Source organism: Cyprinodon tularosa, unplaced genomic scaffold (genome assembly GCF_016077235.1).
Source record: "Cyprinodon tularosa strain WSP-4 unplaced genomic scaffold, ASM1607723v1 ctg538, whole genome shotgun sequence".
In the NCBI taxonomy this organism is placed as follows: domain Eukaryota; kingdom Metazoa; phylum Chordata; class Actinopteri; order Cyprinodontiformes; family Cyprinodontidae; genus Cyprinodon; species Cyprinodon tularosa.
The window spans coordinates 142,015-167,525 of NW_024039272.1; the positions used below are offsets into that span (position 1 = coordinate 142,015).

A 25,511-nucleotide genomic window follows, 5' to 3' on the forward strand; every position below is an offset into this window, starting at 1 on the left:
ACATTGAACATATCTTTGACGTATTTTTTTCTCTGGAAAATCCCGTTTCAGCAAATAAGCTACAGAAACTGTTAAATGTTCTACACGCCTCTGCTATGGAAAATATTGGTCTTTGTGAGTATTGTTCTGCTCAGAAAACACTTGAATATGTGTTGAAATAGTTTTTTGTAGAGTATGAGAAATGTCTCAGATAAATTTGTGTTAAACTTAAGCTAACTAAGTGTAGAATGTGCTGAGGATGTTCAGATCCCAATATTAGTCAGTGATTAGTTTTTTCTTCTGTGTGTTTCAGTTACAAAATAAAAAAGGAAATCAAAACCAGATTTTTGCCTGAACTTGTCTCCCAAAAATAACAACAGAAGTCACATTGATTTGCAGTTATGTAATCTGGGCAATGATTTATTTTGGCCCCAAAAAAGTATGATGTGGATTCAAAACGACAAAAAACAAATTAATTAAATTCTATTCAGTTTATTTCTATAGCTCCAATTCACATCATGTCATCTCAGGTCACTTTCCAGTTCACCAGATCATCCAGTCAGATTGATTCAAAGTTTTCTATCTAAGGAAAACCAGCTGATTGCATCGACTCATTGACTCTTCAGCAATCCCTCACACTAAGCATGCTTGTAGCGACAGTGGAGAGGAAAAACTCCCATTGAACAGGAAGAAACCTCCAGCAGAACCAGGCTCAGTGTGAGCGGCCATCTGCTGAGGCCCACTGGGGTTCAAGGAGACAGAAGCAGACATAGAAAAATAATAATTAAATTTAGAATAAAGAAAATTAACTTATTAAAAATTTTAAATTCCTTTAAAAAAATATATTTTTAATTACTAAAATTGTAAAAATATATATATATGGGGCTGAAATTCTTTTATTGGGCCAAAATATGTTTTGGGGGCCAGAATAAATACCTTTGATATTCATGTACGGCTCTTTTTGTACGCCAGTAAAAAACATATACCTAGGTCTTGAATTTGGGGGAAAAAAAATCGTATTTTGTTTATGACAAAAGAAGGAGTGTAGTGATATGAAACTGGTGGGTTCTGGGGCTCAGCTGGGTTTCTTGGTGCCATCTTGTGCTGCAGCTGATCCTTTTATCTCTTCAATCCACCTGCCAGCCTCTTACAGGCCGAGAGGATTAATCCTCCCTGAGAGGATCAGAGGTCTGCAGAGGAGCAGGCATGGCTCGGTTCGGACCGGCGCTGAAGCTGCTGCTGGTGGTTGGGCCAGGACTGGTTCTGGCTAGGGTCCGGGATCCGCTGCCCTTGCTATGGATGATGCCGGTCAGCTTCGAGTTTGGTCGGGACAACCTGACGGCCGCCGTGGTTCCCGCCGTCAGATTGGCTCTGCAGGACCTGGAGAAGCAGGCGGGACCGCTGGGGAGCTATGAGGTCCAACTGCAGCTGCTGAGCTCACAGGTTGGTACCGAGAGCTGCAGAGAGTCCTGATGAGATGGTTTGTAGAGATATCTGAGGTTTATTGTTTTAGTTTAACTATCTGACCTTTAGGTTCAGGAGCGAGTCGATGGTCAGGAACCAGCAGAGGGTCTGTGGTCCTGATGGCAGCAGCACAGCTGATATTTCTCTCCAGGATGGAGTCACAGCCAAACAGGAACAGACCAGATGAAGCTACTATGAGAAAAAGCAGAGAGAGCAGAACGTTAGAGATTGAACTAACAGATTCTGCAGAGTGGGAGAATAGAGATAGAATGAAGCAGAATGATGAAAAAGGGGTCCCTATGTCCTCCAGCAGTCTAAGCCTATAGCAGCAGAACTATAGAGATAGATCAGGATAACCTGAGCCACTCTAACTAGAAGCTTTATCAAAAAGGAAAGTTTTAAGCCTAGCCTTAAAAGTAGACAGGGTGTCTGCCTCAGGGACTAAAACTGGTAGTTGGTTCCACAGGAGAGGAGCCTGAGAACTAAAAGATCTGCCTCCCATTCTACTTTTAGAAATTCTAGGAACCACTAGTAAACCTGCAGATTGAGAGCGAAGTGCTCTGTTAGGAACATAAGGAACAATCAGATCTCTGATATCAGATGGAGCTTGGCCATTTAAGGCTTTATATGTGAGAAGGAGGATTTTAAATTCTATTCTGGATTTAACAGGAAGCCAATGAAGAGAAGCCAGGATAGGAGAGATATGATCTCTCTTTTTCATTTTCATCAGGACTCTGGCTGCAGCATTTTGGATCAGCTGAAGGCTTTTAACTACAGTTTGTGGACTTCCTGATAGTAAAGAATTACAATAGTCCAGCCTTGAAGTAACAAATGCATGGACTAGTTTCTCAGCATCACCCCTGGACAGGAGATTTCTAATTTTTGCAATGTTCCTCAGATGAAAGAAGGAAATTATTCAAACCTCTTTGATATGGGATTTAAATGACAGCTGAGGGTCAGAAACTAGCCACGGATCAGTAACCAGCAGAGGGTCATGAACCGGTGGGGGGTTCAGGAGCCAGGAATTACTAGATGGCTTTCATAATCTATGACATGATCGTTGAGTAACATGGACGCCAAAATGAAATAAAAACATGTTGATGTTCCATAAAATAAGTAGATGTAGCATTTATTTATTCATTTATCTAATACTTAATTCTAATTCAAAACAAACCATTAACTGGTGAAGTTAAATAGTTCAAATGGATTTAAAAGTATTATTAATAATTAATTTTCAAATAATACATTTATTTAAAACTACAAATATTTACTTCACTTACTAAATAAATACAAAGTATTCATAAGTACATATAAAAGGTATATTTTGATGTGTATTATTTGGGGCTTTAATGTCGGCGTTGTTATTTTTGATGTCACACATAGAAGTATTTGCGTTAAGTGGTCCTTAAAGCCCCGCCCCCCACGCCCTTTCATCCTATTGTGAATCCTCCCGTCGCGTAGGGACCCCTCGGCCCTGATCAGACCCGCCTCTCCAGCTCCAGATGTTCTTCATCTTAAGATCTTCATCCTCGTGTTTCCAGTGTGATCCTGCTGAAGCTCTTAAAGTCTTATTTGACGCCCTGTGGGCGGGGCCCAGGTACCCGCTGATGTTGGGAGGGGTGTGTCTACCTGTGACGTCGCTGGTCGCTCGTTCTCTGCAGGCTCTCAACCTGTTGCAGGTGTGTCATTCAGCCTCCTCTTCCTCCTTCCGTCGCCTTTCTGTATCACCACTGATCTCCTGCTCCTCCGTCACCGTAGGTGTCCTTCAGGGCTCCACCCCCCAACCTGTCCAACAGGAAGTGGTACGGGCACCTGTTCAGCACGGTTCCATCGCTCCGCGCTGTAAACCTGGCTGCGGTGAAGCTTCTGCAGCGCTACAGGTGGAGGAGGATAGGGTTGCTGGTGCAGGACCGACCGCGTCCGGCTGAGGTGAGACTGATCACATGAGCTGCTGACATCAAACCAGAGCAGGAGCACACGGTGGTCAGCTGCTTTCTGTTTTTACATCCTGTCAGCCATTCTTCTTCCCATCGGCCTCCATCATGTCTGACTCCCTGCGAACCCACCCAGGGACGCCAGTTCACAGCCAAGATCTCTGATGTTTTTGCAGGTCTGACAAATAATGGAGGCTGAAGGGAATTAATGAACTTACAACCTTCGGTTGAGACAAATTACCACAAACAAATTGTTCTGAATCATAGAAGTGGGTCAGTAGAATAGCTGCCCACATTCTGCTGGTTGTTGGTCTGTTTAAGAGTGTAACCTTATTTCTGTTGAAACATGTGAAATACTGATCTGTAAACGGTAACAGATAATCAGGAGAGACGTTCGCCAGATGTTTGTGGACAAACTTCATTCAAAGCTAAAGGTAAAAAAAAGTCCAGGAAGGGTAGAGTCTTTTGAAAACTTTTAGGATCAAACTGAAACTAAAATGAATCAGGGAGGTAAAAGGGGAAAACTAACACAGAACTTCACCCAACCTGGAAAACCCAACAGATCATCTAGGCCTTTAAAGGTTGGAACTTTTGTCTTTTGAACCAGGAGTATAACCCAGGGGGGATTTAACATTTGGCAATACTAGGCAGTTGCCCACCGCCTACTCTGCTCTCAGCCAACCATGTCTGAACATCTTGCAGGAACATCTTCCTCCTCGCCTCTGACTGAAGAATCTAGATGTTCTTCTGCTGGATGTGCACAGATAAACACTAGATGGTGCTAGAGCACCTGCCCTTTCCCCATACTACTTTGCCATTTTACCATTAGGCAAAACTAGGCCCCAAGTTCCTGGGGGCCCCATAAAACTCTGTTTCCATGTATGGTTAATACAACTATTCCTTATTTGTGCACATTATGTTTTTGATAAAAAAGCGTTTCACTAAAATGCCATCAGAACGCTGATAATATTAAGTGTTTCTCAGCCCCCCCTTCAGTGTCCACCATATTGGATCAGTCCATTTGCTGCACATGTTCAGAAAGGTCCAAACAGACAGCAGCAAACCATTTGAAAACAAACCATGCAAAGAGCAGTGTTGCCAACTTAGCGCTTTAGTCGCTATATTTAGCCACTTTTCAGACCCCTCTAGCACTTTGATTTCTAAAAAGCTCCTAGCGCCAAATCTAGAGACTTTTTTCTGCTACCGGAGACTTTGGAGACAACATCTAAAAGCAGCGAACTCTGCTCTCCAGAGCGAGTAGATTGGTAACCCCGCCTCCTGCTCTCCTCTATCTTGTCTGCTGTCATGATTCATGCAGCTATTATTTCATCCAAATGAAAAATGGAGAACAGATAAGCAGATCATGGCTTGTCTACAGTGAAAAGAAGGACTGGGTTATTTACTTTGGCCTTTTTGGAAACACAGGAAGGAGCAATCAGCTAAGTGAGCTTAGTGCTTGGAAAAAATCTTTCATTCCTTTAGAGACAGCATGAAAAGTCAGCTGAGTACAAAACATAGAGAGGAAAACAAGAAGAAAAGGGACAAAATGTAGATGAAGACTGCCCACCAACACCTTCTTCAAACAAACGAAAATGGTGTCAAATTTTTTTGCTTTTTGTTGTTGTTGTTTAAAGCTGTTGACAGAAATTCAAACCTTTTGGACTTTAAAGCAGGAGTGTAGCTGAATTGATTGACATCTTCCCTCTGCTTAGAGTCCCCCGGGTGCTGAACCTTCCCCTCATGTGGTTCCTCGTCTCCAAACCCTGACTCAACTCACGCTCTTGTTTCTGCAGATGAGAAAAGATCTGATCCGACAGCTTGTGAGGACTGACATTCAGCTCGCCGCCTCAGAGAGCTTCTCTGAAGACGCCTGCAGCGCCTTAAGGAAGCTGAAGGTACGTCCCGAAAGCCATTTCATATATGCAGATCCAAAAAGCCACTTGTGGCTCTGGACGCACTAATCTAGCCGAGGAAGACTGTGGTCCTGTCAGTTGAAGATGAAGGTGCGGCTGCTAAATGTTTGTTTCATTGCTAAAATAAAGCTGTAAATCATCATGATCATCATTATCATGGCCTGCCTCCATTATTCCAGTCCCAAAGAAGCCTCAGGTCGCCTCCCTCAATGATTAGCGGCCTGTCGCTCTGACTCCCATCATGATGAAGTGCTTCCAAAGGCTGGTTAAAGAACACATCGTCTCCAGTCTGCCGCCAACATTCCACCCGTTCCAGTTCGCCTACCGACGGAACCGCTCCACTGACATCTCTGCTGCTCTCCACCTGAGCCTGGCACTCCTGGAGGAGAAGAACACCCACGATGGATGCTGTTCCTGGACTTCAGTTCAGCTTTCAGCACCATCATCCCACAGCATCTGATGGGCAAACTGGAACAGCTGGGCTTCAATACACCCCTCTGCTATTGGCTGCTAGACTTCCTCACCAACAGACCTCAGTCAGTCCGGGTCAGACAGAACGCCTCTGATGTCCTCAGTCTAAGCCCCTCCCCTCAGGGCTGCGTCTTGAGCCCCTTGCTGTTCACCCTGATGACGCACGACTGCGTCCCCAGGTTCACCACCAATCACATGGTGAAGTTTGCAGACGACACCACGGTGGTGGGCCTCATCAGAGACGACAACGACCTGGACTACAGAGAGGAGGTGGAGCAGCTGGTGGAGCAGAGATAACAGCCTGATCCTGAAGGTGGAGAAGACCAAGGAGATCATGGTGGACTTCAGGAAGAAGCGGCCTGACCACGCTCCACTGCTCATCAACAGCTCAGCTGTAGAGGTGGTCAGCAGCACCACATTCATCACAGACACCCTCACCTGGACTGGAAACACCACCTCACTGGTCCAAAGGGCCCAGAAGCGCTTGGACTTCCTGCGGAGGATGAGGAGAGCCCACCTGCCCCTATACACTCTGTGTATAGAAAATGACGATAGAAGTTGTCGCCTATGCTGAGGACCATCGGGTCTCTTCCAGTTCAGTTCAAACATCTTTACTGATCCTCAAGGGAAATGGTAACGCGTAGCTTTTGTAGGTGTTGATGCTGAAGCAGGAAGGGTTTCCTGTAGTGGTCTGTTTCTGGCCTCTGACTGAAGACACTCGGCTGGTGTTTGAGTCTCGGGCAGAGCCTTCCTCTGGAAACGTCTCCTTGCTTCACTTTGTTTTTGTTTTTGGCTCCACAGGATGAAGACGTGCGCATCATCGTCGGACAGTTTGAGGCCGGTTCTGTGACGGAGGTGTTCTGCTGTGTGAGTCTGACTCCGGGTTCCAGCTTCAGCCGCTTTCTCCTCTCTGTCCGACTCTGGTTGCTTCCGAACATCAGAACATAAACTGTGTGTTTCTGTGTGACGCTCAGGCGTACAGGCTAAACCTGTTCGGACCTCGGTACCAGTGGATTCTAGCGGCTGGAGGAGCCTCTGGATGGATGCTGGGATGGAAGCCCTCGGCTTGTTCTGCCGACAGTCTGATGATGGCTTCAGACGGATCCTTCAGGCTGCAGGTCCGACAGTTAGGAAACGCCAACACCCCTGGAGTCTCTGGACGGGTCAGAACCTTCTCTGCTCCAACGCTAAGGCCGTTTCTCAATGTAGGAACTTGTGCGTTCTTGTGTACTAGTGAAACATCATCAGACAAACCCTAGATGTCACTCCAAAAGCGTTAAAAATCAATCCACTGGACTTTGTTTCCAGGTTTGAAGACGTTTCTCTTCCATCCAGGAAGATTTTTCAATTCAAAATGTCAGAAATAGCGTTTAGTTCCAGGTTTTATCCAGCAGCCCAAACAAAACCCTTGTTATGGGTTAAAAAAACATCCCCGGATGTTGTTCTGGCCCCTCCCTCTTTACCCAGCATGCATCAGAGCAGGCCTGTCAGTTCTCCAGACTGACAGCTGTCCCAGCATGCAGTGCGGCAGCAGCAGCTTCCAGGTTAGCACTTACAGAGCTCAGAGTATTTAGTTAAACGTTCTCTTTTCTATTAGCCCTGGCACCAGCCAGGGCTAACGTTAGCCCGTCTGCAGCGGCCAGGGCTAACGTTAGCCCGTCTGCAGCGGCCAGGGCTAACGTTAGCCCGTCTGCAGCGGCCAGGGCTAACGTTAGTCCGTCTGCACCGGCCAGGGCTAATGTTAGCCCATCTGCAGCAGCCAGGGCTAACGTTAGTCCGTCTGCACCGGCCAGGGCTAAGGTTAGCCCGTCTGCAGCGGCCAGGGCTAAGGTTAGCCCGTCTGCAGCGGCCAGGGCTAACGTTAGTCCGTCTGCAGCGGCCAGGGCTAACGGTAGTCCGTCTGCAGCGGCCAGGGCTAACGTTAGCCCGTCTGCAGCGGCCAGGGCTAACGTTAGCCCGTCTGCAGCGGCCAGGGCTAACGTTAGCCCGTGTGGGAAGCAACGCTGGCTCTGATGGAGGTTTCATTGTTTTCATTTTTGCAAAACATTCTTTTGATTTGTGTTTATCTGACTGTGTTCATCATTATTCCTCCACTAAAAGAAAAAAAATCATTAATTATTATGTAGAGACTATTAATAACTGTCATGAATTTACTTAAAGTTCAGACCAAATGCTGAAGACCAAACAAGGAGACCAGGAGAAAAGGTTTAACAGGTTTTATTGAAGAGATGATGCTGAGAGAAGTGTTGCTCTGAACGCTGCTCAACCGGAACTGTAAAGTGAGGGAAAGACACAGCGGTTAGTTCAGGCTACGTGGGAAATTGGACTCGTGAAACTTGGAGAAGAGGTTTTGTTTGCTGACTCACATTTCCAGAGATGTTGTTGAATCCTTGACTCTAGTCTAAAAACTGTAGTTCCAGTGTTTGTCTGATTCGATGGAGGGCGGAACAGGGTTTACCCAGAATGCGGGTGTTTGTAGGTGAACGGAGAAGCTGACTGCCACTCAGATTTCCTGCGGTACTTGAACGGGTCGTAGTGGAGAATAATCCCTTCCTCAGTGTAAAGCTCAAACAATCTCTGGGGGAAAGTGGATCCAAACCTCCTGTTTGAACCCCAGCTCAGCTTGAAGCTCTGTTCATCCTTCCAGGGAGAGAAGGTCAGAAAAATCCAGTTTGCAGGATGACTTCCTGCCGAGAAGCAAAGACATAAACAATGTTAAAACTCAGGTTGACTCAGCAAACTCAGCTTGGCTAGAGTACCCTAAACTGGCAAACACTCTGGCGTCAGGTAGTGACAGTCAGCAGCTTAAGAACACTCAGTTAACGAGGAAACCATCAGCAGGTGTGTGAGGAGGCGGACCAGAACCAGGCGCCTCCTGGTGGAAGAAGGGAGACAAACACAGAACACAAACACAAAGACAGGAGTCCTGACAATAACAGGAGGTGAAATGCAGCTCCAGACTAGCTTAAATATGGTGATGTCATCAGTATGCTTCCGTTCAATTGACCCAGATTTATGATGCGTGCTCCCGTTCTCCCCGAGTCCAGACTTTCCTGTGTTCTTCTCAAGAACAGACTTGGTTAGAACACGAGTCCGTATTCGCATTCTTTTAAATTGAGAAACGGCCCTGAGTCCGTCTATAATGTCGGAGGGACCTTAAAGAACCCTTTTCTCTCTGGGTTCTGTCCGCAGACTCCTCAGGGCTACCTGGAGTCTTACCTGGAGCAGCTGGTGCTGGACGGGTCAGGGGTCAGCCCCCTGCATGCCTTCGCCTACGACGCTGTTTGGGTGGCTGCCAGGGCCCTGGTTCAGGTGGCGGAGGCGGTGAAACTCAGAGCGAAGTACGGTTCGCCGAGGAACGTCTCGGTTAATGAGGAGGAGAAGGCGAAGCTGCTTCTGGAGGCGGTGAAGAACACCCACTTCGAAGGAGTCACAGTGAGGAGAACGGATGCTCTCGTCTTTGTTTGTGCCGCTTTCGTTTTGAAGTTTCTGAAAGGTCAAAAGGTCAATCAGCGTCAGGGGTGCTGTCTTATTTCAGGGTCCGGTTTCCTTCCGGAACGGGGAGAGGATGACGGTGATGGAGCTGATCCAGTTCCAGGGTGAGGAGCGACTCCATCTGCTGAGTTTGACCCCTTTCTAGACGTTGAGCTGCGTCTGTTTGTCTTCAGGGGATGGAGGAGTTCTGGTGGGAGAGTTCAACACGACCACCCAGCAGCTCCGAATCACCACCCAGCGGCTGAAGTTTAAAGGTCTGAAAGCAGGCCGCTCATTACTGATGGATCCCATTCTGGCATTAGGCCGATCCTATCGGAGTTGGACCTTTTGGGTTTCCATCATGCGTCTGAATAAACGTCTATTTTGTGCATGAAAGTCGACATTATTCAGGTGGTCCAAACTGATCCTGCAGGTTCTGGACCGGCCAAGGATCAGACCGCGGTCCGCCTGCAGCAGCGCCGTGTCAGCCTCCTTCTCTACGCCGTCATCTCGTCGGCTGCTGCTGGAACCATCTTCATCTCCCTCATCTTCCTCTGCCTCATCCTCGTCGGCCACAGGCGCCGGTAGGTCCACCTCGGATCCAAGTGAAGGCAGAACCTCCAGAACGCTCAGGTGTCCTTCTGCTTCCAGGCTGCTGAGGTCCGGAAGTCCGTCCCAGGACCAGCTGGTTCTGCTGGGCCTCCTGCTGACTTCCTCGTCGGTCCTGTGCTCCGGGCTGGACAGAACCTCGCTGCCGGACCAGACGTTGGAGATCCTCTGCTCGGTGAGTCCAGCACCAGGAGCACGGAGCTTCTGGGCTGAACCGGTCGGCTGAGTGTGAGATGTTCCGTGCTGCAGGTCCGTCTGTGGACTCTGTCAGTGGGTCACACCGTGAGCTTCTCTGCGCTGTTCACCAGAACCTGGAGGGTCTACTCTCTCTGCAGGGTCCAGCAGAAGGTAAAACCAGAACCAGGCTGAAGGTACGGCTGTGAAGTTAGTTTGAAGCTCGATATTTTATATATTCAAGCTCCGCAGAGTTAGAGGCACTTAGCTCACCGTCGATCCGATTCAGGAGCTCAGAGTTTGGCAGGCAGCCCTCTTTCTTTTAGGGACCGTCAACAAATTTCCGAACCAAAAACTCTTGAGAAACCAAAAAAATTTAAAAATGTCCTTGTATTGCGGTCCACTGAAGCAAAACCAATGTCAAGTTGTGCTAACAAATTATACAAATGAGCCAAATACATAATAATTCCATTTGAAGTCATTGTCATATTTTTTAGGAATTGTTTAAATTTTGTGTTTTTCTTCAAGAGCTTATAGGCCAGGTCAGCCACCGACTCAAAATCAACTATAGAACAAATCCTAAAGTAATGTTCACGTCAACGACAAAATCGAATTAAGAATACACCGACAAATAGGGCACCGATACGTAGGGACGTCGTAGGGAAATCATATTTAAATGTCAAATCATTCTGGCTTAAACATGCATATAAATGTACTCTTTATCAGACAATAATATCCCAAAATTTAGAAAAGTCTTAAAATCAGGTTTTTTTTCCGTTATCTTCTGCAGGCCAGTTAGTTCTACGTCAGCCTGAACACCTAAATTCAGCCAATCATATATCAACGGTCATCTGTCAATCAAATATTTTCGGTCATAGCATCTTGATTCATGTGTCGCAGCTAATATACGCAACGGTTGAAACCAGAATCCTTTCCTTTCCCATTGAGTTGCGTCCCAGTGTTCACGGGGATGGACGTCTGTGTCTTCGGCAGGCGTAGAGCTAACAGAACTGGCAGCGTTGCGAGGCAAGGGCTCAAACATGTACGGCTGGAAGCCTTCTACACCAAACCAAGCTTCTGCCGCCCTGGCGTCCTCTTCCACAACATCTTCGTCCCCGCTTTCCTCCTCTAAATAACAAATGGATGACGGAGGAGACTCATCCACGACCTCCGACACTAAACTCTCCTCCTCTTGCATGTTTCCGCTGTCCATAGCGTTCCTTGACAGCGTCGTTTCTAAGTCAACAATTTAGTGCTACTTGGTCCCAATGGAATTTCCCATGGGGAACCTACTAGCGCTAAGTTGCTAACTGGTTAGCAACATGCTTCCCACAAACCGGCTACAACCAAACATAATTGCGAACCTTCTAGCAAAACAATCCCGCCCTCTTGATAATCGACCAATCACATTCCTTTATTCACTATGACTTCAAACTAACTTCACGCCGGTGCTCAGAAGGTCCCGGAAAGAACATCCCAGGATGGAATGTTGATGGTTCTGTGATTTCAGCATCGGACCCATCTGAAGGGAACTGGCTTCATCTTGCGCTGGATCCTCCTGCTGGATGTGTTGGTTCTGACCTTCTGGCAGATCCTGGACCCGCTCAGATGGGCGGTTCTTCAGAGCGGCGTGGAGGTGAGAGAACCGCCTGACCCGGTCTTCATCTCCGTCCCTCCTGACATCCAGAAGTTCTGGCTAATTCTTCACCCCAGGGGCTTAATTAGGAAATGTGGGGCCCTAGGCAAAGACAGGCACGGGGCCCATTCTCTAGATAGAGAAATGTTAATAGAATAGACATCCATTATCTGTTCTAGGTTGTGTCCCTCTCTTCTTGTCCCTTTTCTTCTTGTTTTCCTCTCTATGTTTTGTACTCAGCTGACTTTTCATGCTGTCTCTAAAGGAATGAAAGATTTTTTCCAAGCACTAAGCTCACTTAGCTGATTGCTCCTTCCTGTGTTTCCAAAAAGGCCAAAGTAAATAACCCAGTCCTTCTTTTCACTGTAGACAAGCCATGATCTGCTTATCTGTTCTCCATTTTTCATTTGGATGAAATAATAGCTGCATGAATCATGACAGCAGACAAGATAGAGGAGAGCAGGAGGCGGGGTTACCAATCTACTCGCTCTGGAGAGCAGAGTTCGCTGCTTTTAGATGTTGTCTCCAAAGTCTCCAGTAGCAGAAAAAAGTCTCTAGATTTGGCGCTAGGAGCTTTTTAGAAAACATGGCGACTAAAGCAAGGGTTTCTGTGGGTAATTAAAAATCATTAAAAGTCATGAAATTATTATTTTTTTTAATTAAAGCATAATTAAAGGTTTAATTGGCATTAAAATACAAATGTGATTATTGTTCTATTTAAAATGCTTTATTAAAAACAATTTCGTCCGATATATCAGATATAACTGTCTCCGCGTGTTTGCGCGAAACTGCTTCCGGTTGATCGTAAATCCGCGTTCGGAAAAGAAGCTGAAGGCTGAGAAAAATGTAGAGAATGAGGAAAATGCAAATTTCAGCTAAAGTGTCTGGAAAAGAGGAATGCGAGAAATGGCTGCAGCCTGTCGACGGTAAAGATGATCAAGTTTTAGTTTAGTTTTATATATAAATATAAGAGTCATGGGTACATGTTGGTGGCATTAAAATTATTTCTAAGAGTATTAAAAGAGCATTAAATTAAAGTTACTCATTCCTTTATAAACCCTAAAAAGCGCTAAGTTGGCAACACTGCTCTTTGCATGGTTTGTTTCCAAATGGTTTGCTGCTGTCTGTTTGGACCTTTCTGAACATGTGCAGCAAATGGACTGATCCAATATGGTGGCTGAGACACACTTAATATTATCAGCGTTCTGATGGCATTTTAGCAAAAGGATTTTCATCAAAAACATAATTAATGAGCAGAAATAAGGAATAGTTGTATTAACTATACATGGAAACAGAGTTTTATGGGGCCCCCAGGAACTTGGGGCCCTAGGCACCTGCGTAGTGTTGCCTGATGGTAAATCTCCCCCCCCCCCCCCCCCCCCCCTCTGATTCACCCAGTAACCATCCAGATTCTGACCGGTGACTCCAACAAAAAACAGTGATAGAACCCAGAACCTTAGCAGAACCTGTGAAGAACCGGGTCTTTGATGGAAGCCAAAGAGTCCAGAAAAACTGCAACCGGGCTTTGGACCAGTCCGGATCGGTCAGTCGCATCAGAACCGCCGGTGTGGACCTTTATCTGTGTGTTTCCGTGTTTTCCAGGAGCGCCTGGAGGAGGAGGACGTTCTGGTCCGTTCCTGTTCTGAACAGTGCAGCAGCACCAACATGGAGCTGTGGCTCACCGCCATCTTCGGGTTCAAGGCGCCGCTGCTGGTCAGGAATCAGAACCGCCTCGGCTGCTTTAAGCCCGGGAACAGGAGGGAGGAGCGTGGCCAGAAACCTGCTCCTCCTTAAACTTTCATTTCTTCATTTCATTTCTAAAATTCATTCCTGCAAATGAAAATCAATCAGTCCAAGTTTGGGACTTTCCCATGATTTTTATTTGTAAAGATAAAATGATCCTTTGGCCATTAAGTTCAAATGTGTGTTTGATAACTACTAATAATTTAAATATTCTTTTTTTTTAAATAAAGTTTATTAGAAAAATGTTATAATACAGAGAAAAAATACAATTTACAGTGAACAATCACCAGGGTTTGAGCAAAAGAAAATAAATAAATAAAATAAAAAGTTATTAAAAGTAAAAAAAGTAATATAAATACTTTAAATTTAGAGCATAAGGTTATAGTTTTAGCAGCTTTTTTATTATTGGACAATGTAGAAAAATAAGTAGTTGCTTCCTTAAGAAAAGAAATACAGGAGGGTTTAGTCACAATAACTTTACATTTACAAAAGATTACATAAGAAGAAATGTTCAGAAAGTTATTTTTTATATTTTGTGATTCCAAATAAAACATCTTGAAAATAAAGTTAAAATTTATCATAAATATTGTCCAGAATGAAGCGACAGATACTTTGCCAAAAACGCCTGGAGTTCACAGGACCAAAGCAGATGAGAGATAGATTAAATATTAATTGGTTTCATGAGGGGCTGAAACAGTTAATGAGATTAATCGAATATTTTATTAATCATCAAATAATTTAAAACTCATTAACTGGAGTGTAAAGACTGTAAAGGGTGCCTTTAGCTGACAGAGTGACCGACTTAAAGCAGGAATTATATCAAAGTTGTGAAAATATATGAACATTTTACATTTAAAATAAAAAAAACCTTCTCCTTCAATGTGCTCTAGCCAGAACTGTTTAGGTGGAAAAGTTTTAATTTGACCTGCTTTCATTTGGTTAAATGAAAAGTCCGGTCAGCAAAGAATAATCAATGGATCATTATTTATACCTAAAACTAAAACGTTTGCTGTGATTTAATGAATTTGGAACACTGGGACTTGATCAACAGCCGATACCGCACTGTGACGTCACAAACCAGTAGGTGGCAGTAGTGTTCTTTGACAAACATGGATGCCTCCAGTAAAGCACATTCACATGAAAATTACTCTGAATTAAAAACACTGTCAGGACTCAATGGTAACCATCGCCTGATCGCCCGGGGCAAGTAGTTTTTATTGTCGGGAGAGTACGGGCAAGTGCAATGATCGCAAAAAAAAATTATTTATCACTCAGAATTACTTTAAAATCACCGACATTCGCTGAAAACGACCCACAAGCGTTGCCGGCGCCATCTTTGTTGTTTTGTACACATTTTCGCGTGATTTGGAAAAGCTGCGTGATTTTACGCTAGATGGCAAGATTCAGTAACCTGACTAAACCTTCTGTTGAAGTTATTTTGGGAAGGGGTGAAAATACTGGTTAGCTGATTAGCCTATATATTGGTGATAGACGGGCAAATAAACCAATCAGATCAACGAAGCATATGACGTACTAACAGAGCGACGACGAAGAGGAGCCAATTGATAGATCAAACTCTTGCTGAAACCAGTCTGGAGAAGAGCAAAAACATCTTTTCCTCTGAGAAAAGCCTCCAGAGCAGTGTTTTGCTCTTCTTTCAGTGAAGAAATACTCTGTAATTCCGATAAAACTTGCTCGATAGCCACGCTAACGCTAGTTTCATCGGCTGAAGCCGCCATGTTCTTTAGACTGAACTGTCGCGCTTCTCGTTGCGTCACACCTCAACCCGCCTCAAAGCCAACGCTGATTGGACGTTCGTTTGGTGAACGGCTCCAAATTTTCTTTATCGGAGAGTCTCCAGACTGATCTGCGAGTGAAACCTTGAAAGCTCGCGAGATCAGGATGGTCTCACCAGGCTAGTGATTCATAGCCTGGGTGCCATTCCGAACTTAGTCCCGCCCACAACGTTTGAGGTCGGGAAGTTCGGTCTGGCATTGCTCAATAGTAGGCAGAGTATGCTCGCCCAATATCTGGCGGGCCAATCAAATTGTCAGGGCGGGCTTTATACGATGATGGACAGATGATCAACAGTAACGTAATCAACCACGTGACCAAAGCGCGCTTGGGTGACAACAACAATGGCTGCAGCTGGAGAGTTGAGGTGAGTAGATTCTGCTATTAGGTCTGTTCTAGAAGATATCGACAGCAAATTAATTTTAAAAGAGGAACAGAGAAACGCGATCAAGGCTCATCTTCTTATTCTAGGCGTGCAACTGCACGCTTTGATTTTTGTTGACAACAACTATGCGTGGCTTAACATACGTCATGCACTCCGTTGCTCTTATTGGTTGTAGGTCTATCCAATTGAGTGCAGAGGCATTTTTTTTCCTGGTTCGTTCGAAACACGCCCCATAATCACAGCTCTATGGAGCAGCATCAGACTCATTCTGACTAGAATTGAGTAGGACTACGTCAGGCTAAGTAATTCAGCTCTTGGGGAGAGAATTCTGCAGAGCAGCAGCTGGATGATGAATTTAATCTATACTATAATACACGCTAGATTAAAAATGATCAGTCAGGGATTACGAAAATAATAATAATAACTGTGCACACAGTGTAAATATTTCTATCATATGGCAGTCTTCTGCACAGTGATGCAGGTCATACATTAAAAAATGTTCATTAAATTTTTTTCTCTCAGACATTGGAGTGGTGCATTTAAATGTTATAGAGCTAAACATGTTAGATTGGTGAGTAGTAGTAGTGTAAGTTTTTTTTTAGATTTTTAACATTACAATTTATATTTTTCCAAGCACACAACAGTTCAAAGCAAAGTTTAGTTTGAAAAGAATGAGCAGGAAGGATTGAAAAGCATGTTAACACGGTAATGTAGGCTTGAGTTCATTATCTGACGCATGCAGATACACACCAGGAACCTGGAAACTTAAGAAATACTGAATTACAAAAAACATTAAAAAAAACAAACATGTTTCATTGATATATATACAAAAATGAATATTAGGAACTATTGTAGCGGCTAAAATCCTATATTTTAGGCTACTGGTGGTTGTTGTCTGAAGGCATTGGTTTTACGTGCGTTCAATTAAGATTTAGAATACCGATGTTCCGTTTGACATAAAACAAAGTCATTTATTTTCAGCATAAAGTCCATTATCTTACTGTTTCCTTCAAGATCCACAAAAATTCGACTTAAATCCAACCAAGCACAGTAGAAACCTGTTTGCCTCAGCCTATTAACCGCACCTGAACAAAATTGATGGTTGACCTTGAATAACCCATCCCCTCATCAGACACTCAGAACTCAAAAAGTAAATACGCCCCCTGGTGGCGACAAACATCAAAGGATAATTGGCTCCTAACTATATTTATCAAACATTATACTGTAAAAATTGTTTCTGGGCAAATTAAATGTGAAAGTCAGTTGCCCGAAGTGACTGACTGATCATTTATTGAACAGTGTGGAAATATTTCATATTTAAAGAACTTTCAGAAGTTTGGAGTCAGAATATGAACGACTTTTCCTTAAAATCTGAAATTATAGGTGGTTCCCGTTGATTTAGCTTGTAAAGCGGGGAGAATGGCGCTAGGCTTACCGCACCGTGACGTCACTGCTGGAAGATGGCAGGAGGGAGGGGCTACTATATTTGGGCAAAAATGGCCGCTCCCGGACTCAGTGATCGCAACGAAAATTGTTGTTTTTATTTTTTTACTGATTAACACTAAATTCATTAAATCACCACAAACGTTTTAGTTTTAGATATAAATATTGATCCATTGATTAATCCTCGCTGACCGGACTTTTCCTTTATTAAAGGAATAGTACACCCAAAACATGATTAGCCTTCATTTTCTACTCACCCCCATGCTGAGCAACACTCTGGAGTACTTTTTTGATATCTCAAATGCATCTGGAGATCTGGGAGGCTTCTTGCTGTCTGCTGACATTCAAATAATGGAGGTCTATGGCGCCCGAGGCAGAAAGGTCCATAAAAGTCCACAAAAAACTTGTCAATATAGGATTTCCTGAAAGCGCGTTCACGAGTCTACGGAAACCGCGGCAGACCAAACCAGATGAAAGTGCGCATTCAGCTCGGCAAAGAACTCATGCTCTTCCTCAACACTGAAGTCCTCAGACATTTTTCTTTCGTTGTTTCTTTCTTTGCACAGGTAAACAGCACATTTCTTCTTCTACGCTTGCATTATCGGCAGAGCAGACGCTGAATGCGCACTTTCATCTGGTTTGGTCTGCCGGCTTCCGTAGCGTCGTAAACGCGGTTTTAGGAAATCCTATACACTACTGTTTATGCTCTAAAAACATTCTAAATGACTTTGTTTCTAGTAAATTCTGGATGCTACCCACTCAGGACACTTGGAATACATTGGACGAGCAGTATGGAGGAATATTGACACGTTTTTTGTGGACTTTTATGGACCTTTCTGCCTCGGGCGCCATAGACCTCCATTATTTGAATGTCAGCAGACAGCAAGAAGCCTCCCAGATCTCCAGATGCATTTGAGATATCAAAAAAGTACTCCAGAGTGTTGTTCAGCATGGGGGTGAGTAGAAAATGAAGGCTAATCATGTTTTGGGTGTACTATTCCTTTAATGTTCTTTAAAGAATCTGATTATTAATCGATTAATTAATAAAAAAAAATCAACAGATTAACTGATTTGCTAAATAACTATTAGTTGTAGCCCTAGTTTTATCGGCTGCTCGTCACTCTGATGGACTTTTTTTTTAATCTGTGAGATTTTTGGCCCTTTTGGCTTTCCGTACATGTTTAAAGGCTTCTGCTTTTGTGACATGTTTAGATGAAAACCTTCTTCAGCCGATCAGGTTCTGCAGCAGGAGGGTCTGACCTCCAGCTGGACGCGCCTCCTGTCATTTCTGACCCGATTAGATGGAGTTAGAAACAGTTCAGCCTCTTCAGGGCTCTTCCTGGATCAGACCAAGTCAGAGCTTCATTCATATCACCATCTTTTCCCGTTTCTGATGCTTTAGTCCAGTGAAAAAGCTGCAACTGGTTGCCCTCCAGAAGCTGGTCCCGGTTGCCCTGGTAACGCATCCTCTGCTGTGTCCCCTTAGGGTCTGGGCTGCTTCCTGGCCTGGAACATCAGGACTGCAGATGTTGGTCCCGCTGCAGGCAGCTGTAAACGTCTGGCTCTCAGTATGTTTTCCATGACAGCGTTCAGCCTGGCTGGAGCTTCAGGAACGCTGCTGACATCCAGAGATCCAGCTGTTGACTTCTGTCTGCTCAGCATCCTCATCCTCAGCTGGAACCTCTTCATCCTGACTGTCCTGATTAGACCTCAGGTAAACCTGTGGTTCTGGTTTCAATTCTATTCAGTCTATTTCTATAGCTCCAATTCACATCATGTCATCTCAGGTCACTTTCCAGTTCACCAGATCATCCAGTCAGACTGATTCAAAGTTTTCTATCTAAGGAAAACCAGCTGATTGCATCGACTCATTGACTCTTCAGCAATCCCTCACACTAAGCATGCTTGTAGCGACAGTGGAGAGGAAAACCTCCCTTTTAACAGGAAGAAACCTCCAGCAGAACCAGGCTCAGTGTGAGCGGCCATCTGCTGAGGCCCACTGGGGTTCAAGGAGACAGAAGCAGACATAGTATTTTTACTCCTGAAATAAGATAATTAGATAATATACACTTGAAATAAGACAAAGCAATTGTTATTTTCTTATTTTTTAATGTAAATTGTCTTGTTGCATTGGCAAAGTGTCTCATTTACCTCCTCAATTCAAGAAAATGCACTTAATTTGAGCAAAAATTACTTCTTTAGATTTCCATTTTTTGCAGTGCACAACCTGATCAGATTTTCACAGCTTTCCTTCTTGACTCGTTTTCAGATTCTTTGCATGCTGTGCGGCAGCGGCGGCGGCGGCGAGCTGCAGCAGACGTCCGAGCTGCAGGGAGAGGAATTGGACCGGCTGAGGAGGATCAATCAGGACCTCAGGAGTCAAAGTGCTCAAGTAAGGAACCCGCCACAGAGGGAGGGGAAAAAATGAGTCATTTTTTCCTAAAATAAGCGCTTTTTTTCTTCAATTGAGGAAGTGAGACACTTTGCCAATAGAACGAGACTATTTGCATTTAAAATCAGAAAAAATCAATTGCATTGTCTTATTTCAAGAGAATAATATCTAATTATCTTATTTTAAGAGTAAAAATCTGAATTCCATTGGCAGATCATCGTATATACCTGCTCAGATTAAGGGTAAATACACTTATTTAAAGAAATGTTTACTTATTTCTAAATCGTTTTTGCAGTTGGAACATGCTTCATTTTCTGCACTGAAAAAATGATCTAGAAATAAGTAGAAATGTCTTAAATCAAGTGTTTTTTACCCCTTTTTGAAATAAGACATTATTTTAAATCTAAATAGTCTTGTTCCATCAGCAAAATGTCTCTTTTATCTCCTCCATTCAAGAACAAATCCACTTATTTTAAGACAAATTGACTGATCTAGATTTAGATTTTTTCCAGTGTGTATAAAGTCTAAAATGTGGATCTTCTCTGATCTCTGCAGCTTGACGCTCAGATTGAAACCATCACCATGGAGCTTTCTGAGCGGCTCCAGGATGAAACAGGAGACGGTAGCATCCGCAGCACTCAGCCACAGCAGGAAAACACAAAGCTGGCTTCGGTTTCACTTTTTTCTGTTTAACTTTTCCTCCAGCAGCCGGATTCTCTTCCCTCACGACTCATGAAGCTCAGGTCTGTCAGCAGAGACCTTCAGGTCTGGACAACATCAACTCCCCTGAGCAGTAAGTCAGAGTCTGACAGGCCCACGATGAAACCAAGCTTTCAGTCTACAGACAGGAAACGTATGGAGTTTATGTCACATTAAAGGTACACTATGCAACTGGTGTTGATTTTCCAGCGAGGCTCCCCCCGGAGGGCGAAAGTAAAAGTGCACTATCGTAAATATGCTCAGCTGTTCTCCTGGTTTCTCCGTCAAGCCAGGCGCGGTTGTTTTGAGCTTAGCAGACAGGCGAACGCAACGAATGACTAAGCATCTGACGCGCCGCAAACGCGCTGCTGCTCCAGATGGAAAAGTTGAATTTTTGCTGCTCGACGCGCCGCGTCAACCAATCAGAGAAGCTGATCTGGGAGCTGGCAGGGAGAGAGAGACAGCGCTGATGATCTCTCCTCTTAAACAGTTTATTGACGCCTAAATTAACTTAAAATGCAGAAATCTGCCGGCAGAATATGCAGTTTGGATTATTTAGATGAAAAACACCTACCAGCCGCCCCGGTGAACCGCGAGGAGGCGACCCGGCCAGAGGCTGCTGATGACGGGATTCCTACTGACAGCGCACCGCTGGTATGTGGGGGTCTGAGCGGCTCCGACAGAAAAAATATTGTAAGGCAGGATGATAATCTGGATGAACTGACTGCACTGATTACGTTTTCAGGTGGATTTTCTCACTTAAACACATATTAAAACTACTTTATTCCCACTGATCACAGCAAATATAGCTGCAAGGCAGAGAAAGGATAGTGAAGCTCCGCCCAACGCGCGTCAGACACACTTTTGCACCGCGCAGCCAGAGCAGCAAAGCTGCTTCAGCCGCACGTCAGAACTAACTGGTACAAGCAGCAAAAATGAAGCAGCAGACGCAATTTTGCTGCTTTTGCTGCGTCCGGTGTGAACGTAGCACTGCACAAAGATCGCCACTGTCTTCTTCTTCTTCTTGTTTCACTGGCGACTTGCAACCAAATGGAGCATTATCGCCACCTACTTGATCTTATTTTTGTTTCCTTAAATCCTTAGGTTTAGTCCAGTTTGTTGAAGATAAGATGACATGATTTTAAGTACTGTCTTTTTGGATTTATTAATCGCCACTGTGCTAGCAACGAGCATGCTTTTAACTGGGGGCGTGTAGCAGTTCTCGCCGTAAAGCAAGTTGCATAGTGTGCCTTTAAATGAGCTCCATCCTGGTTGATTTAAAACAGAAAGGCAGCTACACTGGAAAAAAAACAAATCTTGATTAGTCATTTTTTCTTAAAATATTCTTAAAATGTTCTTTGAGTAGATAAAAGTGACATTTTGCCAATGGAACAAGACAGTTTACTCTTAAAATAGGAAAACACAATTGCATTGTCTTATTTCAAGTGCATTTTATCTAATTATCTTATTTGAAGAGTAAAAATACTGATTCCATTGGCAAACTATCTCATTTACCTTCTCATATTAAGGGTAAACACACTTAATTTAAGAAATTTTTACTTACTTCTAAATCGTTTTTCCAGTGTACTTTAAAGCGGCGTTCCACAGGGTGTGGTGCTTGGACTTCCCTTCTTCACATCCTCCAAAAACCTTTCTTTTCTCATGAGAAACATCAAAGATTTATCTTTAGTTTGCTCCATCTCTGCTCCACCTGTTTAGGCTTGGTGTTCATTGTCTTTGGAGATATAGATTGAATTTAAATATATATAAATCTGGACGAGTCAAACTTAAATCTTAAATCCATTTTCCGTCACGCTTTATTCCAGCTGGGGTACAGTCAAACATGGGCGTCTCAAATGTGACTGAAATGTTAATATAACCGAATCAACATCCGCAGCATCCGTGGACCAGCGCCTCTCACCACATCAGCAGGGTTGCCAGACGTCACCGACTCAGAGGCCATAAACCTATAGAAAAACATTGTTTACCCATAGACGGCCGTCCTAAACTGCCAGATTAGGAAAGATCCCAACCTGGCAACAATGCATGTAAGATGGGAAACGTTAGCCTTTAGATGCAAAACCCGATCACAGCGAGTACAACTCCCCTGTCTGTTTGCCGCCGCCATGTTGCCTCTGGCCGAAATGAAGAAGAAAAAAAGTTTGCCGCCGGCCGCTTCTTCCGGATCAAACCAAAAGCCTCGGCAGACAGAGGAGCCGTACCAGCTGTGATCGGCTCAGTCGTTTCACCCAGTCTGATAAGAGGAAAAACTCTAATAGCTGTCTTTTTTTTGTTTTTTTACTTTTATTTTCATAAATCCAAAAAACACTTTCAGAAAAGCAGAAACGTACAATTGAACATATGCAATCCATAACAGTTTTCTTTCAGAAAAAGAAACAATATAAAAGAATTAGAAAGAAAATTAAAATAATAAAACCACAGGAGTTTAGCTAAAGTTTATTGCTATCAAGTCTGAAAACTTTAAGGCCTTTTTGTTCTCCAGTAACTTAATTGATGAATGAAAACTTTTAATATCATTTTGGAATGCTTGAAAATTTGGAGAAACTTTAAACAATCTGCACTTGTGGATAAAGAATTTTCCCATAATGAAAATAATATTACATCAAAATTCCACATTTTTATCATGAAAAGTAATGCTAAATGAAACTCACTCTACTAGCTGTCTGTTAGTAGCTAACTGACGTTTTATAATTCTATCTGTTTGACAAAGAAAATTCCTCATTCAGCCGGGAACTCAGCCATTGTGTCACGTGACCAAATGAGCTAATTTCATTGGCTAGAAGCTGCTCGACTCTATCGAGTGTAGATTGCTTTGGCTTGAGTTCACCAGAAGGTCAACACTTCTGCAGCTGAATTTTTTTTTTTTGCAGCTGAAATTTTTTCCAGATAAAAATTGATTGTAACGAATTCAATGTCTAAAAAAAATTCAGTGTTTAAAATTCGGTGTAAAAAAAAAAGGTAGATTCCAATGAGCCTGTTTACTTCCATAGACAACCAACCATTAACACACACACTCACACCTGAGGAGAATTCAGAGAAGCCAATTAATCTAACAGTCATGTTTTTGGAGGAACCCACGAAGGCAAGGGAAGAAAGAACCCGGGCAGGGAATCAAACCCTCACCCTTCTTGCTGCAAGCTAGCAATGCGACCCACTGCACCACTGAGCAAACCTTTTCTTGTTCTTAATATGGTTTATTTTAAAGGTTTTAAAAATGGATCAACAGCCTTAAAACTAATTAAATGAACCAGGATCTTCTTATATTCTCGGCTAACTGAGGCTCTGATAGATGTTAACACTGGAATCATTTTGCAGTCCGTCTTAGAAGTAGGAATAAATGTTTTTGGCAGCAGTATCTGGGCCTTCTGGACACTCAGTAGTTTCCCTGCGGTTTGTTTCCACCCTGAAAGCAGCAGGTTTTTCCTCCAGAAATCCTCCCACTGAGCCAGTCTGTGCTCCAGGCTCAGGAAAATCGGATTTCTGGGGGTTTCCTGACCGACTGCCATGAAGTTTGCTTACAAGCGACGTCCTGAAGTGAAACCAGCAGATCAGCTGCTATCTCAGGATGTTTATTGTTCCTGCAGCTCTGAGGTGTTCTCTCTGTCGTCCCTCCTAGCGTGCGTCGCCGTCTGTCCCTGCAGCTGCCCATCCTCCATCACTCCTACCTTCCCATCGTCGGAGGAATCAGCTCCAGCAGCTCCAGCCTGTTCGGCAGCCATGGCGCTGTTGTTTACCTGCATCATGACCACTTCCTGCAAAGCTGTGGACAGGAAGCTGCAGACTGAGAGTTAATCAGGATCTCCTTGGTGGGAAAATATTCCAATGAATGTAAACGAATAAAATGTTCAAACAAACCTTTGAAGCCTCCATGTCGCCATAATTCAATGAATCAACCTCATTAAGCTTGAGGTTCTGTCAGCTCTTGGTTGTTTCTGTTCTGTTAAATAAATCAATCGGTTTCTTTATTGTCAACTATAATTTGCATGTTAATCAAGATTTCAGTTTCAGTACCAATCGTTCATCGCATACATTGAGGTGGGGGGGAGCTGGCAGGGTTTACCCTGCGTGCCGCTGAACGCCGCCTTTGGAGTGTTCTTATGGTTTCCCAGGTCCTCACTGGGAGGTGGTTCCCTTATAGCGCTGCCTTTATCTCTAGAAATATAGGAGCCACATTGGTAGCCTGGTGAGACCATCCTGATCTGTAGAGCTTTCAAGGTTTCACTCGCTAATTCAATTTTCAATTTCAATTCAGTTTATTTATATAGCGCCAAATTCACAACACATGTCATCTCAAGGCACTTTACAGTTCAACCAGATCATACAGTCAAATTGATACAAAGTTTTCTATCTAAGGAAAACCAGTTGATTGCATTGACTCATTGACTCAAATACAATCCCCCACACTAAGCATGCTTGTAGCGACAGTGGAGAGGAAAAACTCCCTTTGAACAGGAAGAAACCTCCAGCAGAACCAGGCTCAGTGTGAGCGGCCATCTGCCGAGGCCGACCGGGGTTCAAGGAGACAGAAGCAGAGATACAAAAAGCAGCTGTAAAAGGCGGCCCCGTCCAGGAAACACACAGCCAGGCAGACGAGCTCCAAGGCAGCTCCCATGCCAGAGGACGAAGAGAGCACATCCACTCAGTCACGGTCAGAGAAACAGGACCACACTGGAAAACAGGCCAAGCTCCAACATCTATAAACAAAGGTGTTGATGGCAGCAGCACAGCTGATGTTTCTTTCCAGGATGGAGTCACAGCCAAACAGGAACAGACCAGATGAAGCTACTATGAGGAAAAGCAGAGAGAGCAGAAGGTTAGAGATTGAATTATCAGATTCTGCAGAATAGGAGAACAGAGAGAGAATGAAGCAGAATGATGAAAAAGGGGTCCCTATGTCCTCCAGCAGTCTAAGCCTATAGCAGCAGAACTATAGAGATAGCTCAGGATAACCTGAGCCACTCTAACTAGAAGCTTTATCAAAAAGGAAAGTTTTAAGCCTAGCCTTAAAGTAGACAGGGTGTCTGCCTCACGGACTAAAACTGGTAGTTGGTTCCACAGGAGAGGAGCCTGAGAACTAAAAGATCTGCCTCCCATTCTACTTTTAGAAGTTCTAGGAACCACTAGTAAACCTGCAGATTGAGAGCGAAGTGCTCTGTTAGGAACATAAGGAACAATCAGATCTCTGATATCAGATGGAGCTTGGCCATTTAAGGCTTTATATGTGAGAAGGAGGATTTTAAATTCTATTCTGGATTTAACAGGAAGCCAATGAAGAGAAGCCAGGATAGGAGAGATATGATCTCTCTTTTTCATTTTCATTAGAACTCTGGCTGCAGCATTTTGGATCAGCTGAAGGCTTTTAACTACAGTTTGTGGACTT

At 43.9% G+C, this 25,511-nt stretch overlaps 1 protein-coding gene across 2 annotated transcripts; it reads left to right on the top strand.

The window, feature by feature from the left end:
* The first annotated feature begins 1,090 nt into the window (after nucleotides 1-1,090).
* LOC119796132 (gamma-aminobutyric acid type B receptor subunit 2-like) lies at nucleotides 1,091-23,985 on the top strand. 2 transcript variants are annotated; one of them, XM_038304548.1, is made up of 19 exons: nucleotides 1,091-1,422; nucleotides 2,985-3,122; nucleotides 3,202-3,372; nucleotides 5,171-5,272; nucleotides 6,563-6,628; nucleotides 6,736-6,924; nucleotides 8,954-9,196; nucleotides 9,300-9,360; nucleotides 9,430-9,510; nucleotides 9,669-9,819; nucleotides 9,887-10,019; nucleotides 10,094-10,192; nucleotides 11,529-11,654; nucleotides 13,257-13,367; nucleotides 18,506-18,733; nucleotides 19,289-19,411; nucleotides 19,967-20,033; nucleotides 20,117-20,204; nucleotides 23,748-23,985. In XM_038304548.1, exons 1-19 carry the CDS (start codon nucleotides 1,186-1,188, stop codon nucleotides 23,914-23,916), a joined length of 2,583 nt encoding a protein of 860 aa, XP_038160476.1. In that variant the 5' UTR covers nucleotides 1,091-1,185; the 3' UTR covers nucleotides 23,917-23,985. The 2 variants fall into 2 exon arrangements, with proteins under 2 accessions (XP_038160476.1, XP_038160477.1); XM_038304549.1 differs by having other exon boundaries at nucleotides 20,120-20,204.
* Nucleotides 23,986-25,511: the final 1,526 nt, after the last annotated feature.